The sequence below is a fragment of the Pipistrellus kuhlii genome, unplaced genomic scaffold, assembly GCF_014108245.1.
Source record: "Pipistrellus kuhlii isolate mPipKuh1 unplaced genomic scaffold, mPipKuh1.p scaffold_m20_p_10, whole genome shotgun sequence".
Taxonomy (NCBI): domain Eukaryota; kingdom Metazoa; phylum Chordata; class Mammalia; order Chiroptera; family Vespertilionidae; genus Pipistrellus; species Pipistrellus kuhlii.
In genome coordinates, this window is record NW_023425405.1 from 36,343,351 (window position 1) to 36,370,123 (window position 26,773).

A 26,773-nucleotide genomic window follows, 5' to 3' on the forward strand; every position below is an offset into this window, starting at 1 on the left:
GTAGAAACATTTTAAAAATATTGGGTATTTATATTGATGGGTATTTATATTGTTTCTAGTTTGGGGGTGTTATAAGCCATAGCAGGGGGACTATCCCTGCATATATTTGGATATACTTTTGTGAGTTTATCCCAGTGATAAATTCTAGTAATGAAGCTGTTAGGTCATAGGACAGGTGCATTTTTATTGTTCATAGATTTTGTCAAACTGAATCAGTTTTTTAATTTTATGTTGGTAACATGTAAGTACACAAGAAAATTTCTCTATTGCAGCTTTTAAAGAAATACTCTTTATGAGCTCATGGCTCCACATGAAGAAAACACCTGTTGAGTCATTAGTGCCAGGAGCTGGTGCCATGCTAATTCTCTAACCCCCAGCGAGATGCTATGGCTTTACCACCTCCGCAGTGACAGTTCCACCCCTCTTCTCCCACAGGCGGCTTTTCCCTGGACCTCTGGGAAAGCCTCCTCACGGGTTTGACTCCTGACTCTTCCGAATCCATCGTCCACACAGCAGCCAGGTTGATCTGTTTAAACTGTGAATCAGATTAATTCACCTACTCAACGCAGTTCTGTTGAGAGCCGACTGTATGCCCTATTCTAGCCATTTAGGGTATGGCTATGGAATCCAAGTCCCTGCTCACACGTTGGTTGGTAGAAAAAGTCAGCCATCCAGATATGTGACATCTGTTGGTGCTAAGAACCTTGATGAAGAAGCAGGCAGGGCAGGGTGAGGGTATGGAAAGGGCCAAGGCAGGCAAGCACTGAGGGAGGGGGTGCATTGCAGTAGAGTGGTCAGGGAAGGCCTCTCGGATGAGATGGCACTTGAGCGGAAACTATCATGCGGTACAGGAACCGTGTCCTTGCCCAGAAGCTTCCTGCTGCACCTGGAACAGCACCCTCGCTCCCTCCCTGCTGGCCTCTCTTACCCTGTACTTTTGTTCTCCCCTCCCTTTCCGCTGGCTGCCCTGCTGCCTTTCCTTCGCTCAGACTCTCCAAGCTCATTCCCTCTCACTTTTCCGCCTGCATGAAGGCCCTGCCCCTCACGTCTTCGCCCAGCAGATGCCTACTCAGAAAGACAGCCAGGTCACTGCATGGCACCTGTCACCACCTGATAGATTTCTCTCTGTGTGTGTCTCCTTATCTGGAGTGTGCTTGCATATCAGAGACCTGTCTTGTTCACTGCTGCTGGCAACAGTTTCTGGTACACAAGTGGACAGTTGATAAGTATTTGTTGAGCCCATGAAGGGTAAGCAAAAGCCACGTGTTTACAAGTTATCACAAGAATATGAGAGCACTGACAGTGAATGAATGTGGGCAAGTAATGACCAAAGAAGACCATGATAATGGGGAAGTCTAATGCAAAGAAAGGAGACATCCATCCATTCACCCAGCAAGCTCTGCCCTGGGGACATGAAGGTATATCGATAACGCATTGTTTTATAAGGAGTTTACCCTCTTGTGCTTCACACCCCTACGGGGGATTGAGCGCAACCCCAGGCATGTGCCCTGACGAGGAATCGAACCATGACCTCCTGGTTCAACCACTGAACCACACTGGCTGGATGAAAAATATTATTTTTATAAATCAGTGACCAAAGGAGTTGAATATGCAGACGGGGCTAGAAAAGTTTCTTAAAATTTTTAGGAAGTGATTAAATTTTTTTTCATCCTTCCATTCATTCACCAAATACTTGTTAATGATTAATTCTAGTAGGTGCCAGAGTTACAAAGATTGAATGCAGTATTATTGCCTTCAAAGTGATGAGTGTTAAGGGAGGTGAGAGACTATAATCATTCCAGTGCCATAAAGTTCTTTCAAAAAAATAATTCGATAGACAGTATAGTTTTGAAAAGAAGAAAATTCAGATATACAAGAGTAGGTAACAATAAAAGGTTAGTGTTCTCATCCTGTGCTGCAGATAGCCTTTCCAGAGACAAACATTTTATTATCAAGTTCATGCTTTGTTTCGTTGTTATTTCTTTCTTTTGCTAAGTGCCTGCAAAATTAGTTTTAACACAGCGCTTCTTTATTTCAGCGACACTTGTATAATATTAGCATGCTAGCCTTCAGGTCTAAAGTCTTGAAAATGCTGCCACTCACCCACTGTTTGTGGAGAGCTCTGATTATATTTACCAGCAGTGACGTAGATATCTAACAATCTATTCTTACCTCCCTCTCGTTTCTAATTGTGACCAAGGTATGCACTTAAAAGATGGCCAGTGTAAGGAATGTTCGCTAACTGTAAATTAAGGTGATATGTCCCATGTGGGATATGATCAAGTTAGCAAACTATTGAAGCTTATTTGGTAGGATTAATTCTTCCGACAAATAAAAGATTGATTGGTTCTTACCTGATAAATGTAGAACTCTACTGTGATTCAAGTATGAAACCACATAGGAGTCCTATGCCAGCTTCTGTTTAAGGAATATATTAGCTATTTCTGTTTTCAGCTTCAAGAAGAAAGTGTTGTTGTTGTTGTTGTTTTTTCCATTGATTATAATAATTATCTCTATATCATCACCTTATATCGATGATCCTTGGACTAGGTATTGTTACTAGATCCTTTATATGAATCATTGGATATAAATTTAATTCTGATATCAATACAAACATTACTCGCATTTTAGAGATAAGAAACTGGAGGCCCCGAGAGCGTAAGAATAAGAACTGTACCCACCATCAGATACCAAGTGGCAGAGCAATACTTTGAGCCCAGGTCTCAGTGTCCTGCTGCGTGAGAGGAGGCAGGATGCAGGTAGAGAATCATAGTAAAGAGGATTTATTTTAAAGTACTTCTTTGAATGCAGCCTGCTTCCTCTCTGAGAATCATCCTCTCTAAGAATTGCAGTTAGAAAGGTGAAACACGAAGAGACTCCCCAGCCACAATTGCAGAGAAATGGCCTTCGTTGGGTGCGCTGAGGGACTTTGGAATAAAGAGCTCTCCCTTTCTCCCTGGATCTACACCAAGGAGAATAGAACAGAGGAATGATCACACCCATTGCCCGCACAATAGTGGAGGTTGAATGAAACTTGTCAAGAGGATGGTTCAAGAGCAGACCAGCTTGAGCACCTCCTGGAGAAGGCATTGGTTCTCTCTGGAAGGTTTCTAGCCAATGAGCGCTGTTGGCAACGCAGCGTGTGGTGGTAGAAGGATAGGGAAGAGCCAACACTGGCACTAAGGAATTTCCTACCCAAAATCTCAAGTTGCCAAATGCCCTTCTTAAAAATGAAATTCAGGAGAAACCTATGCCCTAAAAGTCTCTGGAATCAAGAGAACAAGTCATAGCCATTGCTTTTTTACCTTAAAATGGAAGTCCTTTCAATGTCACTGATATTGAGCCTCCAGTTGTTGGCTGGTTTATTCGGTTCTAACTCCAACAACACAATCACATACCAGGTCCCGGCACCAGTGATATTTCCCACCCTGCCCGAATCCCAGCCTCGTGGCCCTCACCATCCCCGGACTGGACAGCAGAGGTGCTGCCAGGCTGGGAGCCACGGGTTAACTGGCGTGAGAGAAGCCAGGAGGAATGCTGAGGGATCAAGACATGACATGCTGCCCATTGTGTGCAGCTCCAGGATCAAAATATACAATTTTACATGCCAAATAAATCCTCAACCTGCACGTTAGGGAGAGCGGGGTGGCTCTGGCTACAGGTGCCAGGAGCATTAAATAACTTTCGCAGACAAGGTGCACCACTGTCGTCTTGAGGGCTGCAGGGTCCCCGGTCTGGCATTTGCCCCCCACGCTAGACAATGTGCATTCACGGCAGGAGTCTCTGTTAAGCCTCCGTCTCCCAGACCTGCTGGCTCCTGGTGCCCAGCCCTGACACAGAGGTGCCTTTGTGAGTGTAATTACCTTCCCCTGTATTAGCCACCGTCTGTTTAGAGCTGTGTTTGCAGGTACAGCTAGAATAAGCAGGAATTAGCATGCGAAAAGACCTGCCCTGGCCCTGACTTCTTTATCAGCAGCCACGCTTCAGGACTGTTTTTTCTTTTCTTTTTTTTCTACCCCTCACATTGATTGGGCAGGTGTGATACCAACCGAGATGAAGAGCTTTAAAAGAAAAAGGAGGAAAAAGACATTGGAGATAGCAGTGTGTGTGTGTGTAAGATACAAATCCCGTTGTGTTATATCTCTCTTGACAGTTTCATGCCAGACAGAGCTGCCAGAGTAAATTTGAGTGGATGATTCCGGCAACTTAAGAATTGATTAAAGCTCCCTCGGGCTTTCAACACAGTGGCCGCATCCAAGAAAGCAGGAGACGCAAAATAAATTCCTTTGCCGCAGGGATACCGTGGCCAGCGTCTCTCAGCCTGTGGCACGGGCTTGTATCGACTGTGGACTCTATAACTTCAAGTTCAGTGAGGCCTCTCCCCAAAGAAGCTTTCCTGGACCTTAACTAGAATGATGATGAGAGACTTCAGAATGATACAGAGTTAGCGTAGAGCAGTGGTTCTCGACCTTCCTAATGCCAAGACCCTTAATATAGTTCCTCGTGCTATGGTGACCCCCAACCATAAAATTATTCTTGTTGCTACTTCAAAACTGTAATTTTGCTACTGTTATGAATCGTGATGTAAATATCTGTGTTTTTCTGTTGGTCTTAGGCGACCCTGCTAGAGTTCTCAATCTGTGGATCGTGACTCACAGGTTGAGAACTGCTGCTGTAGAGCCGTAGAGTCCATCATTAAACTAGATCTGAGTTTTGATTCTAGTCAATTACATAGGGGCCTCCCCTGAGATGCCTCTTATAGTTGCTGGTAGGTTATTGTGGGTCTTTTATTTAAAAGGAGGAAAAAACACACACACAATAATGCACCCTCTTTGGAGAAAGAGGGCTTTAATGAATAGTAAGAGATCAGACAATCGCATTTTGGCTTTATTAATTTTTCCCTGGTGACTTTACCGTGTTTAGAGGACATTCAGGGCTAACCAGGGCTGCCTCGGGAACCAGGGAGAAGGAGAGGCAGGAAATGTGGGGATTTTCTTATGCAGCAAGAAAATTATTTACTGAAAATAAAAATCTCCAGGTTTATTTTAGGTGGCACACACTTTGTAACTTATTAATTTTTTGAATGGCCAAAGTAATTATTTTGTGTGTGGCTGACGCAGGCACTTGGGCAGCACGGAATGTTTCCCTTTATTATAAAGCTGCTGTTCAAAGTGGCTGATCACATTGTAAATATCGCAGTGGGGGCACACAGGATTCAAGTCAAACAGGTTTCTGTTTTGCTGTAGGACAGGGAGTGGGTGTTCACCACCCATGTGAAGGATTTATCAGGGAATCCGGAGAGAGGCCTCCTCTCTGTTGGGACTTTAAAAGCCTTTTCACATCCTGCTTCCCTTCTCATTGTGGAGAGCCACAGGTCAGGTATTGCCTGGGGCGGCCTTACAAATTGGCACCTGCCTTTGTGCCTTTGACCTGTAGGAAGTGGTGAGGAGAGGAGGCCGGGGAAATTTAAAAAGTCTGTGCCTTTTTCTCCAACCTTCTGCAGAGTTACTAGCTTTCCTTGGGAACTGGGCTCCCATGCCTGGGGAGGGAGAGGCTTGGGGCAGCCCCTGTTCAGGCCAAGGATGTGTGCCTGGAGGAGCCTGAGCAGGTGCTGGGCTGTGAGGGATGCAGCAGGGGAGAGGCAGGGAAAAGGGCCTCCTCCTCCCCCCTGCCCTTCACATGTAGTATATGGCAGCAGGCACTTCACAGGGACTAACACAGTCACCACCTCCTTTACTCCTGAACCCCTGTTCCCTCCCAACCCCCAGAAGAAGGCAGCCTTTAGTATGTGTGACAAATGAGGACGGTTCAGAGCTTGATTTCTCCCGATGCTCATTTCCTGACCCAGTGGTAGAATAGAGGGGTGTATCATGGGTTCTACATGCCTCCATCAGTAGACATTTGCGTTTTTAAATGGTGGTGGTGGTTGTTGTCTTTTTATAGTATATTTGTATTACTTTCAGAGAGGAAGGAAGAGAGAGAGATAGAAACATCAGTGATGAGAGAGAATCATTGATTGGCTGCCTCCTGAATACCCTCTATTAGGGAGTGAGCCTGCATCCCTGGCCTGGTTCATAGGTCAGCGCTCAACCACTGCGCTGCTCCAGTCTGGCGAGGTTTTAAATGTTTTAACTGGCTGGCAAGGCTGTCCTGCTTCTGCAGGGCAGAGATGGAGGCTGCTGCTCACGTTATCTTTCTTCCTTGGCTTTGCCTTTTCACATTTTCAGAAACCTAAGACCTCTTACGTAGTTTAACATTTGCTCCAGTACACACAAACTACTTGATTTTTATTATGCACTGTCGCATCCCCGATAGGAAAAATGCAGCATAGTCCTGTCCGTTTTCCCTTAGATTTGTTCTTTTTGTTTGTTCATTTGTGTTTTGATTAAGCCATTTTTTCTTCTCAGTCATCTGGGGCTGTTTTCAAACATCTCTTAAAGCACATCACACCCATTATGAGGCACTTGTTTTCACGCTGGTACCTGGTTGATTATCCTGATTCCAGCAGAGAGAGCTCCTTCTGGGGAAAACCCACTGCTGCTTCCCGTGGCCTTACCCTTCTCGTGTCCCATGGTGTTTCAGATCATGTCTACTCGGGCCTTCTGGCCACAATGAATCCATATCAGTTAAGAGGGGCTGATATCTTCCCCCCCTCCCCCCTCCCTCTCTCGTTACCATTCCAGTTCAGAATTCTCCACAACTTCCTCCTCAGCTCTGTTGTATCCACAGCAAATTACATATCTTTGTTTGAAAAACAGAAAGCTTGGTTTTGGTCTCTAGTATAGTTTTCCAAGAAATGAGTTCGTTGTCCTTGCAGAAACCTGACAACATAGCCCAAAGCCTCTCATTTCTCTTTTTAGTTGTGGTTTTCTCTGTATGACTTGGCAAAGCTAACTCAGTGTCACCAGGAACGTGTCTTGGGCCCCACTGACAGCCAGAGATTTTGCCGTTTTCTAAGTTAAATCAGACAGTAGTTCCTGGCCCCTGGTTGCTCACACCCTGAAACAAGCCAGGCTGTTCGAGGCAGATGTAAGAGCGAGAAGAAAGCCTGGAACAGCACTGACCAAGTACGGACAGCGTGGAGCCACGTGGAATCCACTCCCTGTCTACCTTCTGGATAAAGGATCCCCAGTGGAAAAGGGTGGCATTTGGGTTTAAATGAATGAAGAGCTGGTATTTAAGAGGTTGGTGTTCTCAGCTTAAAAATTGTCCAAGAAGATAGGTCCCTTGATTAATCAGATGAATGGGCCATTGAGTAGCTTTACCTGAAAGGAATCAAGCCAACCAAGGAGAGGAAAACGGGAAAGGAGCGTCATTACAAAGCTTAGAGAGGATGAGGATACCAGGCCTAATCTGTAGGACAACCAAGACCAAAGATGGTGGAAGTTTTTGAAATAACAAATAGAAAGAAAATTTAGTCATGGTCCCAACTTTGGAATGAATGGTGGTTGATATTGCTGTTGATTGAAATGCTCCAAATGTGTACAAAAGTTGTAGTGGTATCTCTAGTGGAAATGAGGAGTGATTTCAGTTTTCAGTACTTTTCTGTATTGTCTATGATAAATACTTAATATTTCATAGTCAGGGAAAAACACATTTTAAAGGGGGAAGTATTTATCAGCAAAACAACACAGCATATGGACTGAGGTTTGGCTCTAAAAATTCGAAGATGTGGGGAGGTGCGATTAAAGTAAAAACAAATGGATTTAGTAAAAAGCAAGGTTTGTAGGAGGAGGAACTATATCAGCTTAAAAAATTACTCCAGAGTGATTCCTGTAGAAAGTCAGTAACATGGCAGTGCTTCCTACCAAACTGAGGGAGCCAGGCACGAAGATTTAACTGCTCTTCACTTGATTTGGTTCCTTGGTATCTTATTTGAATATCTCTTGGACAGAGTCTACATGTAAACAAATAACTGACAAAACTTACAGGAAGGTTTGGAGGCAAAATAAGAAAAAGAAAGCGAAACTAGAGAAACAAATGGGTGGTAGTTCTTACCCTTACACAGTAACTACCTGCATGATCACTTTTTAAAAACTAATCATAGAGAAAATATTGGATATTATACATGGGCATTGGGGTTATACTATACTTCTTCCTCTTGAAAAGCTGGAGGACAGGGAAAGAGCTTGAGAGTCCTAAGTCTTGGACTTGTCTCTGGCACTGTCTCCAAGGATGTGCCCTGAGCAAGTCAGCAGCATGGGCACTAATAGTTATACAATTGCTAGATTAACTGTCCAGGGTATGGTGGGTGTTGTGGTTTCTCTTCTCACTTAGGCCTTTAACAGTTTGGGGGTAGACCAGATAGAAAGGTGTGGGGTGTATAGCAGAACATGGTGTGTATTCTCCTTTTTTTCAAGAAATAGCTGCTCAAAGGGGACAGAGGCATCTGAATCGCATCTATGAGTGAGTTGGCTGAGAAATAAGCAGCATGACAAGGTCCAGATTCCAAGAATTTGTTCTGGTTGGAAGGATGGGCCAAAGCAGGAAGAAGTTTAATAGGATTAAACATGAAGTGCTACTTAACGTTACTTGTTGAAGGCATCTAATTGGGTTACAGGAGACCTGGGTTAATAGCAGTTCCTATACAGAAGGATGAAGGGTTTTGTTACCCACGAGCTCAGTTTGAGTCAGGAGTGTAATGTGGAGTCAGAAAAGCAAAGCTACAGTAATGAATGTGCAGTGTTAAGGAAGTTTGACAGATTGGAGGCCACAGCCCCAGATACCCAAGATCCAACATCCTTGGACTTCAATAAATATCACTGGGCTTAACTGCATCTGGTGAATTTGGATGGGATCATTATTTTCTTTAAGGAATCTCTCAATTTGGTGGAAAGCTTTAGGTTTTACAGATCTGTAAGAGAAATGCTATTAAATCATAAAGTTGCAAAAGGGTGACTCCTTTTCCCTTTAGCCTACCTAAACACAATATACATCTTGTGGTTTCCATTAGACGATTAACTGTTTCATCTAACCGCGCATGCATCCATTCTCAAGACCTTCCTCCCGTCACCATTTTGACACCAAACATTATTTGTTGAAGACTTGGTTCTAGTTGTTCATTGTTCTGCAACCAGGTATTAAATGTGTAGGAATTATCGTAAACATTTTAAGGCATTTGTCACTGTTTCATAAATCCTGCAGGGCAGGGGGTAAGTATACTGAGTAAATTAGGGGATCCATGAGCCCATTAAAAAGGTATATAATTTTTTACACATGTGTAACTTTTTCTGGGAAGGAGTCCAACACTTTCAACAGAGTCTCAAACAATACAAAAAAATAAGCTCCTTTCCCTGCCACCTATCTAATTGTTTTACTTCCTATTTGAACAAAGAAGCGTCTTGGCTGTGGCTGCCCATCTTCTGAGAACAAAACCTCCTTGAATTTCGAGTGACCTGCCATCCGTAGGGAAAGCATGTCACAGACAAAGTCCCAAAATCACTTGAATAGAAATCTTACTATTAGAAAAATTGAGCACTACCCCCTTCCTTCATAAAATGAGTTTTCCTTTAAAAAAAAGGGAAATTTAGATTTATTACTTGCAGAATTTGGGTGATACTCCTTTTTCCCTTTTAACTTGTGAGTACAATTCAGTCTTCTCAGGGAATATTTTGTTCCAAGGTAAGTTCCAGTGAAGCTTGATCTTCTCAATGGGACATGTGTTTCATGTAGTTTTTCTCCCTTTTTCCAACGGACAGGGTGCCAAAGCATGCTTTCTGCGGGACATTCCTTTCTCGGCCATCTACTTCCCGTGCTACGCTCACGTGAAGGCTTCCTTTGCGAACGAAGATGGGCAGGTGAGCCCTGGAAGCTTGCTCTTGGCTGGTGCCATCGCTGGTGAGTACCCCTCCGAGAGCTCCATGCCCACCCACACCACTACACTGGAACTTTGCTTCCAGCTGCTCACCGGGCACACAGGTCATGACTGGCTATATGTTGCTGTGAAGAGCCACTGAAAAGAATGGGAAGAAAGTAGCCTTACTTCTGGCAGATTACACTGTTGGACAAGTTGATTTCTTAACTCCAGAAAAGGCTCATTAAAAATTGGTGCGATTGGTGGTATTACTGGATTCCAGTTCAAGTTCCATTTAGTTTTACTTCATAGCATGAGAAGGAGAACTAAGTCGGAAGTTTAAGAAATGAATTGTGTTTTAGTGGTATCTAAGCACAAGCATGTATGACCAGAGTTGAAGCAATTGTATTATCATTTAGAGCAGTGTTTCCCAAACTTTTGACATACGTGACCCCTTCTATCATTTCGTAACGCTGAGTACCCCTCGTACTCATGAGAACAGAGAATTAGGCGCAGCTAAGCACAGTGCAGTGAATATCCCCACCAAACTCCTGTGCAATGTGTACCCCCACCAAACTCTTCTCGTACCCCTGGGGGTACGTGTACCACACTTTGGGAAACACTGATTTAGAGAAAAGAAATGTAGTACCGCTTGGTGCTATTAGACACCTGCTTCCTCCTCGCCGTGTAAGATCAGAGGAGCTGGGTGTGCGTGTTAATTGAATCCCAGGGAGAAATGGCTGTCATCTTTTTTCAGGGCTACAGTGAAAATATCAGAAGAAGATAAATAGAGGTGGAGGTTGGTTTTCTCCATCGCCATGTAAATCCCTAGAGGAAATTTGATTATAGCCACAGCAGGGATCAGTGTGTTCTTTGATGCTACTCCTGGTGCAGAGACCCTAAAGGCCGGAACAATCTGGATTAGCTCTCCAGGTGTTGACAAACATTTAATGAGTTAACAAACCCTAAGGCAATCCTGTGATGCTTGGGTCCAAACAGTTTTGATACAGGTGTTGTTCTCATCAGATATGTGGCTTAAGTCTCCTGAGACCAACTCCCGGCTTTGAGAAGTTGCTTGCTGTTTTGTGGGCTCCTTGTCCTGCCTGTAGCCTGGGGAGCCCCTGGAGGAAGGAACCCAGGTAGCTGCTCTTTATTCTTAATTAATTCTTTTTCTTCAAAGGCAGTGATATTGGAATAGGAGGCAGGATTGATCCTTCCTGGCTTCCCCGGGGGAACCCTGGTGTAAAAGTAGCAATGAGATCTCTCTACCTGTATCAGGAAATCATGATTTCAAGACAAGAATATAAACTACCCACACTTAATCCCATCTTGCCATTGACTCACTGTGTCCTTTGGGTATCATTTACATATATATAAATGGTAATATTTTTTGAGCCAAAGGTTATCATACAGTTTGTTTTAAATGACTGACTTGAAATAAGGTTGAACACCTAACAGGGAGAACTGACCACGTAGTAGTGCATGACCTTGCTCAAGTCATTTTATTTACTTATTTTTATTTTATTTTATTTTTTTAAAATACATTTTATTGATTTTTTACAGAGAGAAAGGGAGAGATATAGAGAGTTAGAAACATCGATGAGAGAGAATCATCGATCAGCTGCCTCTTGTACCCCCCCCCCCCCCCACTGGGGATGTGCCCAAAACCAAGGTACATGGCGTTGACCAGAATCGAACCCGGGACCCTTCAGTCCACAGGCCCACACTCTACCCACTTAGCCAAACTGGTCTCGGCAGTCAAGTCATTTTAATCTCCCCTAAGCTTTGGTTTTCTTGGCTATAAATGGAGATAATTACCAACTAGGAGGCATGGTTATGAGGCTCAAGTGAGAGCAACCATGTGCCTAGATATAATAAATACTCAATAAATGTTAGCCAATTGTTTATTGAATCCAAAAGAGTCTGTCTATAAATCACTACAGAAATCAATTGTGAAATCAGAAGAATTAAAGCTCAGATCAAAGTCTAAGACTTTGTTTTTTCTTCACACCACAAAAACATCCCCTTTAATTCTTCGCTTGCAGAAGATAGCTACTCAGACATGATTTCATCTCTGGGTGGTATTTTCTAAAAACCCACACAACCAAGCTATAGAAATTACTAGTTGATTTTTTTCTCTTTTAGGTTTTTTTTTTTTATGTTTATGAAAATAGCATAAAGGTTAAGTAAAATATTACCCATTATATAAGCATAACCAATGGACGGAAAACTCTGGGGAGGGAGAGCTTGTATGGGAGTGGGGGTGGGTGGGGATTGGTAAGGTATGTACACATATAATAACTTAATTTTAAAAAAGGAGAAAAAAATAAAACCAAAAAATAAAATATTACCCATTATTTCATGACACTGTAATCACTATTTAACATTTTTGTTAATTTTCTCCCCCTTGTTTGGTTTTTAACAGAGTTTTAATAACATTGTGTGTGTGTGTGTGTGTGTGTGTATATATATATATATATATATATATATATGTATATATATGTGTGTATGTGTGTGTAGTTTTCACTTAATATCATTTCTGAAGCATTGTTAGCCATCACAGCAAAGAGGTTATGGCATGGATCATGGTGTCAGACTCCCAGGTTCATATTCCAATTTGTTCACTTAGAATCAGTGGTTTGGAAGACAAGGTACAAAGAAATACCCAATCAGAGCCGAAAAAGCAAAAGTAATTTTAAAATGAGGATAGTTTAGGGACGTTTGGGACAATATGAAGCGTAACAATGTCTATAGGGGTACCACCAGGAGGAGAAAGAGAGCAAGGAATTGAGAAACTATTTGAAAAGGAATGATTGAAAACTTCCTTTACCTCGTAAAGGAAAACGACATACAAGACCGAAGTAGAGTCCCCAAAAAAGATGAACCCAAAGAGGCCTACACTAAGACACATGAGAATTAAAATGGCATAGTTTAAAGACGAAGAAGGAATCTTAAAAGCAGCAAGGGAAGACAGTTAGTTACCTACAGGGGACCTTCCAGAAGACTGTCAGTTGGTTTCTAAGCAGAAACATTTCAAGCCAGAAGGGATTGGCATAAAACATTCAAAGTAATGAAAAGTAAGAACACACAACCAAGACTACTCCACCCAGCAAAGTTGTGTAAAATTGAAGAAGAAATAAAGAGCTTCCCTGACAAGAAAAAAAAAAAAGAAGAAGTTAGTTACTACCAAGCCAACATTACAAGAAATGTCAAAGGGTCTTCTTTCACAGGAGAACATAGTTAAAAGATTAAAATAGCAGTAAATATGTATCTATCAATAATCACTTTAAATGTAAGTTGCTTAAATGCTCTAATCAAAAGACATAGGGTACCTGAATGGATAAGAAACCAAGACACCCAGGTATGCTGTCTACAAGAGAACCACAACACAACGAAAGATGCATATGGACTAAAAGTAAAAGGATGGAAAACGATACTTCATGCAAATGGAAAAAATAACCCACCCTATTTCCCCGAAAATAAGACAGTGTCTTATATTAATTTTTGTTCCCAAAGATGCACTAGGTCTTATTTTCAGGGGATGTCTTACTTTTCTATGAAGAAGAATACGGTACATATTTATTGTTAAATGAAAAAAAATTTATTACCTGAATATGGTACGGTGGTACGGTAGTTATCAACACAAACCAGACAAACTGTGAATCCTACAGTATCAAGAATTTACTCATTTACTCAATGACAATCATGTCATCATCTTCTGGAACATCATCATAACAATCCAATTCCTGAATTTCCGGGTGAATTTCTTATGACTCCATTTCTTTCAGAATCAGTGGACCAAATCTCTCATGTTTAGCCTAGGGGGGCCTTATTTTCGGAGGATGCCTTATATTTCACTCAGAAGGAAACCTGTAAGTAAGTCTTATTTTCGGAGGATGTCTTATTTTCGGGGAAACATGGGAAGATAGCAATACTTATACTGTATCTGACAAAATAGATTTGAAAACAAAGCCTATGGTAAGAGATAAAGAAGAACGCTACATAATGATAAAGAGGTAGCAATCCAACAAGAGGATATAGTCCTCATAAACATTTATGCACCCCACATAGGAGCACCTAAATATTTAACTCAAATCCTGATGGACATAAAGGGAAAGATTGACAGTAATAGAGTCAGCAGGGGGTTTTGACATCCCATTGACATCACTGGATAGATCTTCCAGGCAGAAAATCAACAAGGAAATGGTGTCCTTAAATGACACACTAAATCAGATGGATTTAATTTATATTTTCAGAATATACATTCTTTTCAAGTGCACATGGAACATTTTCTAGGATAGGCTACTTGTTAGGACACAAAACAAATCTCAGTAAATGTAATAAGACTGAAATCATATCAAGCATCTTCTCTGACCACAATGGTATGAAACTAGAAATAAATTACATTCCATAAAAACACACAAAGACATGGAGGCTAAATAGTATGTTTATAATTGCATCCAAAAAATAAAATGCCTAGGAATAAATTTAATCAAGGATGTAAAAGACCTCTACTCATAAAACTATATGTCACTAAAAAAGGAAATTGAAAACAATACAAATAAGTGGAAGCATATACCATGTTACTGTTCAATTGTCCATACTTCCCAAAGTGACTTACAGATTCAACACAACTCCTATCAAGATACCAATGGTATATTTCACAGAACTAAAACAAATATTCCAAAATTTTATATGGAATCCCACAAGACATCAAATAACCACAGCAATATTGAGAAAGAAAAGCACAGTTGGAGGAATCACGCTACCTGAGTTGACTACAAGGCATAGTAATCAAAACAGCATGGTAAAGGTAGTCTGTTCAATAAATAGTATTGGGAAAAATTGGACAGATACATTCTCACACATACAAAAAAAATAAAGTAAATTAAAGACTTAAATTTAGACTCTAAACCATAAAAATCCTAGAAGAAAACATAGGCATTAAAATCTCAGACAAAAAAAAAAAACAATCTCAGACATTCCTCATAGCAATTATCCCCGATACGTATATCCTTAGGCAAGAGAAACAAACAAACAACAACAACAGAAAAACAGATGAGACTACATCAAACTGAAAAGTTCTTGCACAGCAAATGGAACCATCAACAAAATGAAAAGACAACCCACTTAATAGGAGAATATATTTGCCAATAATACATCTGATAAGTGGTTAATATCCAAAATTTATAAAGAACTTATAAAACTCAACTAAAAAGAAACAATCCAATTAAAAAATGCACAAAGGACATGAATTGTCAGTTCTCCAAAGAGGACATACAGATGGCCAATGGACATATGGAAAGATGCTCAACATCACTAATCATCAGAGAAATGCAAATTAAAAACCACAATAAGTTATCACCTCACTCCTATCAAAATTGCTATCATCCATAACAAACAATTGTTGATGAGGATATGAAGAAAAGGGAACCTTTGTACACTATTGGTGGGGATGCAAATTGATTCAGCCACTGTGAAGAGTTTCCTCAAAAAAGTAGAAATGTAATTGCCTTATGACCCAGTGATTCCACTTCTGGGAATGTACCGCAAGAAACCCAAAACACTGATCCAAAATGAGGTATACATATTCATTACAGCACTATTTACAACCATTGGACCTGTGCACAAAATTCATGCAGGGGGGTGGGGGCGGTTCCTTCAGCCCAGTCTGCACCCTCTCCAATCTGGGAACCTTTGGGGGACATCCTTCTCACAATCTGGAACTACTGGCTTCTAACCCTCTGCCTGCCTGCCTGATAGCCCCTAACCTCTCTGCCTAACTGCCTCTGCCTGCCTGATCATCCCTAACTGCTCTTCCCTGCTGGTCTGATCTCACCCCCAACTGCCTTCCCCTGTTGGCCTGATCTCATCCCCAACTGCCCTCCCCTCCCAGCCTGATCTATCTCCCAACTGCCCCCCCCCTCCCCCTGCCGGCCTGATTGCCCCTAAATTCCTCTGCCTTGGCCCCTACCATTCAGAACATGGCCTGTCGACCTGGTCTAATTAGCATATTACCCTTTTATTAGTATAGATTGATTATATAGGATAGAATTGCTTAAATTGGGGAGGGGGGGCTTTTCAGAAGAAGGATATGCTCTTGACAGACAAAAATACATAATGCCTATATTTGGACTGATAGCCAAACATATGCACTATACGCCAAACTGATCATTAAAAAATTGAACTGCTTTCTTACACCTTACACCACATGTGTCAAACACAAGGCCCGCGGGCCAAATCCCTCCCGCCAGGCCTTGCAATGTGGCCCGAACCGCGCTGTCATCACTGCACTCCGCTGCGTTTCCATCACAATGACAGTTTATGACTGTTCAGTAAACCATTCGGCCCGCGATTTAGGCTGGATTTTAGATTTTGGCCCCTTCTCTGATTGAGTTCGACACCCCTACCTTACACCAAACAGCTGTTGCCCTTAAAACCCCTCCTCAGCCCCCACCTTCTCAGTTCTGCCTTCGCAGTTCACCCAGATTTGGTTCTGATTGGTTGGTAAAGCGTCTCTGGGCCTGATATCTATCTATCTCTCTCTTTCTCTCCCCTCTCCCCTCTCCCCCTCTCCTCTCCCCCTCTCTCCTGGCTGCTGGCAAGGCCCCGAGGGAGGGAGAGAGAGAAGCAGGGTCCGATCCGCAGCCTCAAGATTGCAGATCAGACTCTGCTTCTCTATCTCTTCGGAGCCTCGCCAGCATCCTGAGTAGCCACTATCAGCCCTGCCTCTCTCTCCCCCCTAGAGGTCAGCAGTTCAGCCTGCTCGCCAGTCCCTGCTCACCGGAGCCTGCTGTGTGCTCAGCCTGGCATTTGGTAGAGCCTTTGGTCATTCTGGACCCTGGGTTTTTATATATTTGGATAGCCAAGATTTGGAAGCAGCAGCCCAAGTTTATCAGTGGATGAGTGGATAAAAAAAAAAATTGTGGAATATTTACACTCAACCGTAAAAAAGGAGGAAAAAATCCCCTTTTATGATATCATGGATGGACCTGGAGAGCATTATACAAAATGAAGAAAACCAGACTGAGAAAGACAAGTACCATATGATTTCACTCATATGTGGAATCTGTTGAACAAAATGAACTAACAAACAAAATGGAAACAGAGTCATGGAGAACAGACTGACAGCTGTCAGAGAGGAATAGGGTTTGGGGGCAGTGTGAAAAAGTTGAAGGTAGCAAACAAAAAGAAAACCCTCATAGACAGACAACAGAATGGCGACTACCAGAGAAAAGGGGGCCTTGGGTGGAGGTAGAAAAGGGTAAAGGGGGGTAAATGGTGATGGAAGGAGATTAGGCTTCGGGTGGTGAATACACAATACAGTATAGAGATGACATTATAGAATTGTACACTATATAATTTTACTAACCAATGCCATTCGATAAATTCAATAAAAAAGGGAAAAATAATTTAAAAGCAGTTCTTAGGTTATTTTTTTTTTTAATGTAATGGAGAGATTAGATCAAGGTAATGAACTGAACATATTCATTTGCCTTTCCTCCTCTCAAATACTTAAAATGTCAAAAAATACATTTTTAAAACTCCTTGCTGACACTAGAAAATGTCAGCATTTCCCTTAAAAGGCAGGAAGCAGAATCATAGTGACTCTGAAATTGGACTGAAAGATGCCACAGAGCAAAACACTGGTAGGAAAAAGTACTTGTAGTAAAAGAAGATCCAGAGAATTCCGCTGAATGAACAATAGAATGTCTGGAGTGTGGGGTGGAGGTTTCGGTGTAAATTATGAGCAAGGGTTAAAGAATTTCATTTCCTTGCCTGAAGGTTAGGCATAGTCATCATCCCCTCAGCCCCCCCCCCCCCCCCCCACTCCCTTTTTTATTTGGAGCTTCAGGCAACACTTGCTAAGAGGGAGATTGAAAGAAAGCTGGACAAGCAAGGTTTAAGATAATTCTAGGCCTTTACCACAGGAGGGTGTGTGTGTGTGTGTGTGTGTGTGTGTGTGTGTTAATGGCCACTCTTCCCCATAGGGGTGTAAAATAATTCCCTCTACTTCCAGAGTGAAGTACTTCGTATTTCAGCGGATTTGGAAGGTCCTCACTCTTCAGCTAACTTAGCTCCTTGCATCCAGTTAACAGGCCCATGTCTCAAAACCCATAGACCATCCTCCCATTCAAGAGAGGGGCCTGTGGGTGACACTGACCTAAGGTGACACTGGTAGAAGCCTCCACAGCACTAATTAGCCTGTCCTTTGAACTTGAAAATCAATAGACAGACAGAGGTCCTCAGACAAGACTGAGCTGTAAGGCAAGTAAACAGATGAATTAGAGAGAAAACAGGCAATTCAGGGAACAGAGGAGAACTTTGAAGAACTATAATTAAGGTCCTCGGAGAGATTTTAAAGGAACGATCAGTAAAGAGGCTTCCTTGAAAGCTAATAACAGGATTGCCAAGATTAAAAATCCGTAGATGGTCTGAATGATAGAATGGATTTGATCAAAGACCAAATGAGGCATCTGGAAAATAAACTCGTGGGAGAAAAAGGACAACAACAAAAAAGAACACTCTAGAATATGGAGCAAAAATCCAGAGATGAAAAATGTGAGCACATTTAATGTAGGATTAATCCAGGATGTCTAATTCAATAAGGGAGGGAGGACTCCTCACCTGCAGTCCCGGGTAGCTTCAGAATGCCCGGGGAGAATGTGTCAGACTTGTTACATTCCCAGCACAGGAGCGTTCGGGGCAAGCTTAAGTGAGTTTCTCCAGCCCAGGGCTCAAAGGCTACCCCTCACAGATTTCTGAGTCAAAATGGAAAGTACATTTAAGAAAGAATGTGGGATAGATACATGAAATAGCAAGTGAAGTTAAACTTGAGAATCTGAGCAAATAACTGTTCACTTTGGCACACACGTTTTTGTACAAGAGTTGTCCTCGGGAGGCAGATAAAGCAAAGGAAGGACGAAGGTGGATGTGTGCTGGTGAGGGATGTCCACGCTCGTTACTTGTGCACATTGTCCACATCACACCTGTGTAACAAATGCACGCGGCATTGGAATACATGCGGCAGGAAAGGGTGGAGTTCAAGAGGGAAACAAAAGCAGAGAAAATTAAAGCCGTAATGTAGGGCGGCAGAAATAAGTCTCTTCACCACAATCACAGCTCCTAAGTCAAAACAGATGCCTTCCGGTGAGTTCTGAAAAGAAATCTAGTCACCTGAAGTTTGAGAAAACAGAAACATAGAAAAATGGAAAGAGAATGGATTGAAAACCATGTACCAGGCAGATACCAACAGTAAGCAAGGTTAGCAATGTCAGTGTCAGACTAAAGGGAAACCAGGGCTTGAGAACAGAATTCGGAAGTACAGAGGCATGTTTGCCACTTAGATTAAAAACTCACTCACACCAGCCTCTATTATCAACATAATACTATCTTACAAAACCCCAACGGAAAAGTATGACAGGGACATGGAATTTTCTCATTCCAAGTGAGAATCTCCACACTTTTCTTAGAAGCTGATACAAGCAGGTAATTCAGATAAGGATGTGAAACTTGTAATCTTGTTCCAAAGTAAATAGGTATAAACTCTGAATGCCATAACCAGAGAGGCACGTCCTTTACAAATACTAATGGGATAGTGAGGAAAATGAAGGATGACTTGCCCCAAGGTTGTCATTTGCTGGTCATGCTTTCTTTTTGTTGAAAAACTTCTATTCTCTAGCTGCTGTGCCCCCTTAAAGAGGGGTGTTTTTTATTGGCTTAGAGAGCACCCCAAACGGTGTCTGTCACTGAAGCCTCGGGTTCCCTCCCTGTTGAGGAACCTAGAAGAAGCCTCCAGTTCTAGTTCCCTCTTGCCCACCCTCATCCTTTGGAACAGAGAACACTTGGCCTTGATCACTGTAGCCATTGCCTTTCAGAAGCCAGGAGGGACCAGGCTGGCTACTAGCCTTTCCCAGCCTTGCTTTGGAGCAGCCTGTTGCTCTCCAGGTTAAGAGAAAACCCCTGCCTACAGAGATACAGATTCTCTGAGGGTAGCTGCCTCCTCTGAGAGACGGGAGCTGGGGATGGAGAGGGTGAGAGCCTTGGGCAGGCTACTGTGTTTCCAGCATCCCCCCCAACACACACACATGAAACTAAACATCTTATGTTTACTAGATATCTTACTAAACATCTTATGTTTCTTTTGGCAATTTTATTCCACTAAGGAGGATCTTTCCTCTGCCACCCATTCATCCACCCCCTCCCTCCCGTTAATGCATCTCTCTTGTTGTTGTTTTTTTGTTTGTTTGTTTTCTCCCCATAACAAGGAACTCTATACGAAAACTACCCTAACTTGAAGGAAACTCTCTCAGTCTCATTGTTTGTGCATCTGTCACAGTCACACTCTGACATGCCTGCCCAGCACTGTAAGGAGGATTTTATTGGATGTTTACGGCAGACGGCCTCGCTAAAACTCTTTCTGAGCCAGGAAGTAAACCAAAATCGGTGGTGTGAACACCGTGGGTTTCTAAGCATTTTTTCCTGTTTCCTTCCATTATGTTGGAGGATACATTTCTGGCTCCAAGTGAAAATAATCCCAGCAAGCTCCGAGGAAATTCAGGACGACGTATCTAGTGAAGCACTGGAATCGAAAGTGAGCTCTTTGCATGCAGATAGGTGATGGGCTTTATAGAAACGGTGACCCGAGATGAAGTGTGAGGGGCTCAGTCCAGAGGGGAGAGGAAGAGCTTCAGCTGCGTGAGGAAAGCGCAGACCTGAACCGGGCCCGCTTCCCCGGACGCGCGCGCACTGTAGCTTTAAAGCTGTCTGTTAGAAGGATGGGATGGCGCTGCGAGCCAGACCACGTTGGTTTGGACAGAAATCCTTACAGAATTATTAAGCCTTAAAAAAAGCAAAGGAGATTTATGCATCTGCATCTGACCAATTTGGTTTGGAGTGGGTTCATAATGGAAAAGTAATAAAACCAGAAGAGACAGTGTCTTCTGAGCACAGTCTCGCTTTTAAAAAATCTAAACATGGGCTGCCCCATTTTGGATAAGATGACTGTAGAAATATTTCCCATTGGTAATTAGGGGAGGGTTTTTGTTGTTGTTGTTGTTCCTTTTTTCATTGATGGCCAGCCAGTATAAACCTTAAGCTTTCCAGCAGATATTTTTCTCTAGGAGATGTCAGTCTCTGAAAAAAGGAATCCTAACGTGTTATCTATGCAAGTCTCCTCCATGGTCACCTTTACACACACACGCACACATACATACATACACACACACACACACACACACACACACACACACAGCACCCAGTGTTTGCTTAGCTACCAGTAAAGCCTTTTTCTGGTGTAATGAGAGGTCAGGGTTTGAAGAGTCCGGGGTGGTTGACTGTGTGCGAGAAGGCACCTCCTGTGACTGCCAGCAGCCACAGAAAAGCATGAAGAGGAAACGCATAACAGGCGTCACCTCTGAAAAAATCAGATCTAATAACTTGGTGAGTTTCTGATTTCAAAAGGAGAGCAGGGGTGGGGGGGAGGAGAGGGAGGGCAGCGTGCAGAGATCCAAAGACTGTTCTCTCTCCTCTGCGTTTACTCTCACCCCCTGGAAGGAATGTTATTAAATCATTACAGCTATTTAAGAAATAGGAGTACAACAAGTGGAGGTGATGGGGAAGCGGGCGAGGGGTGTCCATGGATGTGCGGGAGCCTCCATGGCCGCAGACACGATGGTGAGGGTGATAAGTCCCAGAGAGGACAAATAGGCATCTGATTTCCTCGGATTCTTAACTTTCCTTCCACGGGCCAGCTGTCCAAAGAGCAGTTATTTTTTATATAGTGAGAATGTGAGCAGACTGCCACGGCGGTGTCTTTCCCGCAGGTATGCCAGCGGCATCTTTAGTGACCCCTGCTGATGTTATCAAGACTCGATTACAGGTGGCCGCCAGGGCCGGCCAAACCACTTACAGCGGCGTGATAGACTGCTTTCGGAAGATACTGCAGGAGGAAGGCCCCAAGGCTCTGTGGAAAGGAGCTGGCGGTATGGAAATAATTTGTCCTTAACTAAACCTTTGGTATCAGGTAAAGTTTTTAAAAAATCTAATTATACCTGATATTCTCCCCCCCCTCCCCCCACCTTTTTTTTTTAAAGCTCGCGTGCTTCGATCCTCACCCCAGTTTGGTGTGACTTTGCTGACATACGAATTGCTGCAGCGCTGGTTCTACATTGATTTTGGAGGCGTGTAAGTGTCATCATGCTAAATTGAAGCTGCATTTCAGTTGCTTCTTGTACTCGGTCATCCTGGAGACAGGTACGCCCACCTCTGGGCTGAAATGGAGAAGATGTAGGAACCACGTCTTCAGACCAGATCTATGTCTAGTCATACCGCTGACTAGAATTCCACTGCTCCTTTATGGCGCAGATGCTCAGTGTTTGGGGGTTGTGTTTACGAAGTTAAAAAAATAAAACAAGACTCAGATTCTCCACTCTCTTTTCCTCTTCCAGGAAACCCATGGGCTCGGAGCCAGTTCCTAAATCCCGGATCACGCTGCCTGCTCCCAATCCTGATCACGTCGGGGGCTACAAACTGGCAGTGGCAACATTCGCAGGGATTGAAAACAAATTTGGACTGTACCTACCTCTCTTCAAGCCAGCAGCATCTACCTCAGAAGTTCCCAGCGGAGGCCCCTAGGAGGCCTGACGGGGGCGGGGGGAGTTTCAGAAGCTCTGTTGTTACATGGGGAAAGAATGCCCATCTCGGGTGGAAGCAATAATTCATTCCTTTCACGTCTATCTCTTCTTTAAATTCAAGTCCGGGCCTTTTTTTTTTTTTTTTTTTTAAATCATTCCTTTTCTTTGTGTTTTCTTAACCAGATCATTGTAAAATTATTCATAATTACTTACCGGGCCTCTGCTCACATTTGTGCCTGACATTTGCTAGGATTTGGCCAGCTCTCACATGATTTGGGGGAAGGAGCAAATCAGAATAGAAATGAGAGAGCTGTTCTCCCTGGGTTAGGATTATAATCCCAAAGAGGCTACTGAAAGGCAGTCGCAATGCTCCACGTGTTTTATGAGCATGTAAGCTGGTAAGAAGCTGGGTGCGTATTTAGAAAAAGCGTAAAGCCCTGGAAGCAATGAAAAACGTGGCCAGCAGCAGCCGGCCCAGCCTGGCTTCAGATTTTAAACGCACACTGCGTCTGGCCTCTGGATTATATTATAAAGCTTTTATGTGAAACATGTTTTATTTTTTGTAATGAAAACCACATTGAAGGTATTTAATAATCATATTCTGTTACCGGTACCAAGACTGCTGGCGAGAAGGCTTGCACTTTAGGGAAGTCCTCTTGGCATTTTCTGAGGTGGACGGAGATAGCCGGAGACATCACACTTCTGGGCCTGCTTACTTGGGAAAACTGCTCAAAGGCTGCACCTGTGCTGGTTCCTGGCTGTTGCAATGAACACTAGGAAAACGCATGCCTGTTTCTGGTACCTGCCCTGATCCTCTCCTGACTCCTCGTCCCCCCCCCCCCCCAAAGCTGGCACCCATTTGCTTTAAAATCCACTCTATCTTGAATCATGTAAGACAAATGTACTCTCAAATTTTTATTTAATTTGTGGTGCCTTCGATAACGGTCAGAAGGCTTGTCGTGAGTGTGTGACGAAGGAAATAAACTATTTTCAAAGCTACTGAAGTGTTTTCTTCATTTGTATGTCACCTGGTGAATAATGACCATTATTGGACGCGATGTGTTTTGACAGGGAGATTTTATTCACATTTGGCACGGATAGGGACCCTCCTGGTCTTTCAAGGTAATGCATACCCCATTTTCAGCGTGCCATTTTCACAGTGAGGAAGAGAAACTGCATTTAGCCACCCCTAAGCAAGGGACCTAGCAAGCCGACCACCCTTTTGTTCTGGTCAACCCCAGCCCTTCCTGCCGTTTCTAATCCTGGGAAGTTAAAGCAATATAAAGTTTCGCTGGAAATTGGGCATGAAGATTGGTATGAAATGATGGCAATTGTGTTTTCTCTGACTCGTTCTCCCTCACACCAAAACCTTATACCGCTGTCTCCCACGCTTGGTAATTTTTGGCCGGCGCTGTAATGGTTTGGGGAAAGAAGCCTGAACAGAATGTGGGGCTCCTCTTGTCTACAGGCGTGCCCCCGAAGGGGCTGTGATGAGTCCGTCGGCAGTCAGCTCGAACTCTCCCCTCCACAGGAGACAGCCATTGTCAGTCTCAGTTGCTGGAGGTCAATAGGTTGACATCCAGTTACTGTTCAAAATTGGAAACAGTCAGTGCCATCCACAAGTCTGAATTTTTTTTTTTTTTAAGCGAACAAAAGCTTTGTTACCCTCCTAGAAATAGCGCGCATACATACGTGGCTTCCTCTGTGGTTTCGGTTTGGTAAAACCGAAAAGAAAATCCCGCCTCCTAACCTCCTTCTCCAGACCCCACGGGATGGGATAAATGATAAATGTGTATATTTGAATCCCAAAGGCAAGTCACGAAACTCCAGATAGACCTTAGCCGTGTGGGCGGTGCTAGAATAACAAGGCCTCCGAGCGTGGGCCGTCTGGATGTGGAGAGAAGCCCCCATAAATCGCTGCATTCCTTTTCTTCACTTGCGTGAAATTTTATAGGAGATCCGATTTTCATGGTAGAAGCACCGACCCGAATCTCAGACATGGCGGCTGCCCTGCCTGCTCCTTTAAGGGCGGGTTGCATTGGGCGGGAGAGTCCTTGGCTTCACCTGGACCTACCTGCTGCTGAGGGCTATTTAGTCAATGAGAAACCAGAGGTATGAGGAAGCCAGAGGCACGGGGACCACAGACTGAGCTGCTTTTCCTTAAAATCCTCCCCCTTTTTTCTGCTCAGAGACGGGCGATGGCTTGACTCACGTTGAAGGAGGCCTGACTTCCGTCTGCGTTCTGCTCAGTGGGTGGCGTGACTGTGACATCCTTGAACAGGACTGCAATCACCCTGCGGTGGAAACCACGTCAAATTTGTTCTGGGTTTTCCTTCTTCCTGGAGTGACAGCACAACACGTCGCCAGTGCTGTGGCTGCAGCCCCCCACCCCTCCGTCGCTTCCCTCCCCAACGCTGAGGAGCTAGAAAATGTGTAACTCCAACCTGCTTGCCTGCCTATCCCGGGAGAGGGGGGGCAGCCCCTCAGCCTTTGGCTTGCCCTTAGTCTTTCCTGTGATTGCTGGGGTGGAAGGGAGGCCTGACTTTTGTAGCCCCCCCCCCCCCTTTTTTTTTTTGCAAGGAGGGGAAAAATTTGAAGCTGGCCACAAAGTGAACACACTGATTCTTGGGTTCCAGTCGCGGCTGGGCTTCTGGAGGCTGGGTGGCACGCTGTCGCCAGGCTCATGCTGCACCTCATAACCCACAACCATTTGCTGAGCTCCCTCGAGTCGCCTTAATCCCAGCAGCCCAGGGCGGCACAGGGGAAAATAAGAATCCTGGCCCAGAAAAAGGAGCCGTTGAGATGCTTATTGCATTTCAAGCTTCAGTTTTTACTTAGCTCAAATATTTACCATTGCTGGAAAACAATGTTTAAAATGTTGTGCTTATATGTTATTTAACGGTGTGGCTATGTAAACCTCGGGATGCTTACGTTTTGACAGTCTTCTGGAAATGCTTAACAGCACATACCCCGGCGAGCAGGGAGTGAAAGCAGAAACAAATGGTGCTTGAACATGTTTGTAACCCTCCTCCAGCCAGGTATCCAGCAAGGCGTGTTGGGATTTTTCAGGTAAAGGGGAGAGCATCTCGGGGAAGGGAATTTGGCGAATCCTGTCCCAGGGCCCCCATGGATCAGCCTTGTCGATACGTGCCTTCTACCGCAGAAGCCATGCTTGTGGGAATGAATTTGTAGCTTTGCCACGGAGCAAAAATCTCATTTTAAATCCAGGGGAATCGAATGCTTTCAGGATGTGGATTTTTCCAAGGACACGTTCCCTGGTAAGAACAGCGTCATGTTCTTTCCACAAGTGGTGCTGCCCACAGAGGCGCGTGCCTTTTGTGTTACCGTTTGGGAATAGCCCGACCCTCACCAAATAGTCTACCTTCAAGGTGATGGAGTCCACAGGGCTCACTGCTTCATGGAGAACCTCTGAGGCCGCTGAGAGCACGGCTACCCGTATCTTTTAAAACCGGGGCGATCTTTAGGTTTAAAGATCCATGGGGGCCGTGACCGTGTCCTTCATGCTAATTCTAGAGCATCTGGAGCTCCGTGGGCTCCTGGTTATTATTTTGAAGATGGAGAGGTGGAGGGGTAGCTGGGAGCTTTGAGGATTTTTTTTTTTTCCCAAGAAGCATTCTGCAATCTTTATTATTTTCCTACTGTTTTACAGGCCGTTTTTGCCGCTGAGTTAAAACCATAACTGAAAACAACCACAGTCTTCTATAATGTCCGCTTACTTTTAAAGCCATACATATAGCTCTTATTAAAGCGACGGCAGCTATTTACAATTGGTTTTATAGTTGGTTACGTTGAATCGGGAACTGTCACGTAAACGCTATGATATTTAAATTTCCTGATCACGGTTAAAAGTAAAGCCTCGGAAAATGTATTACCCTTTGAGATCAGTGTTACATTGGGCCTCAGCTACATCATTAAACCCGTTGTCCTGATCCATGAATCTTCTTATTGACAGCTCCCTCCCTCTGTCCCTCTCGCTGCCTGGCATTTATGTGCCCTCCGGAGCAGTGGCGAAGCTTCCTTTAGAAGCTGCCGAGGACGAGGGGCGATGGGAACCCTTGTCAGGAGGGTTTGTCTTTAGCTAATGCATTAATTGCCTCCAAAAGAGTCCAAATGGAGCTTGCTGCTTTCATCTGCTGGGGTAACCTAATAAAATAATGTTTGTTTTTAGATTCCCTGCCGTTAAAGGGGTTTTGCTCAAGGCAAAACCAAGGTCCCCGCGAATAACTTCTTTAGGAGGGAAGTGGGAGGACGCACTAATTGTGCCTGTCTGAGGCTGCCTTTCCCGGGCCCAGGCGCTCCCCTGCACGCGGGTTCTCAGTAGAGG

The 26,773-nt window shown here is 43.7% G+C and overlaps 1 protein-coding gene across 2 annotated transcripts in view; it reads left to right on the top strand.

The window, feature by feature from the left end:
- The window catches only part of SLC25A13 (solute carrier family 25 member 13), a 152,010-nt gene extending 128,583 nt beyond the window's left edge, over nt 1-23,427 (top strand). For both annotated transcript variants that reach the window (XM_045578417.1, XM_045578418.1), the window contains 4 exons: nt 9,699-9,837; nt 21,619-21,777; nt 21,889-21,979; nt 22,243-23,427. In XM_045578417.1, the coding sequence (XP_045434373.1) occupies nt 9,699-9,837; nt 21,619-21,777; nt 21,889-21,979; nt 22,243-22,429 (576 nt within the window). In that variant the 3' untranslated portion in view covers nt 22,430-23,427. The remainder of the gene's footprint in view (nt 1-9,698; nt 9,838-21,618; nt 21,778-21,888; nt 21,980-22,242) is intronic.
- The last annotated feature ends 3,346 nt before the right edge of the window (nt 23,428-26,773 follow it).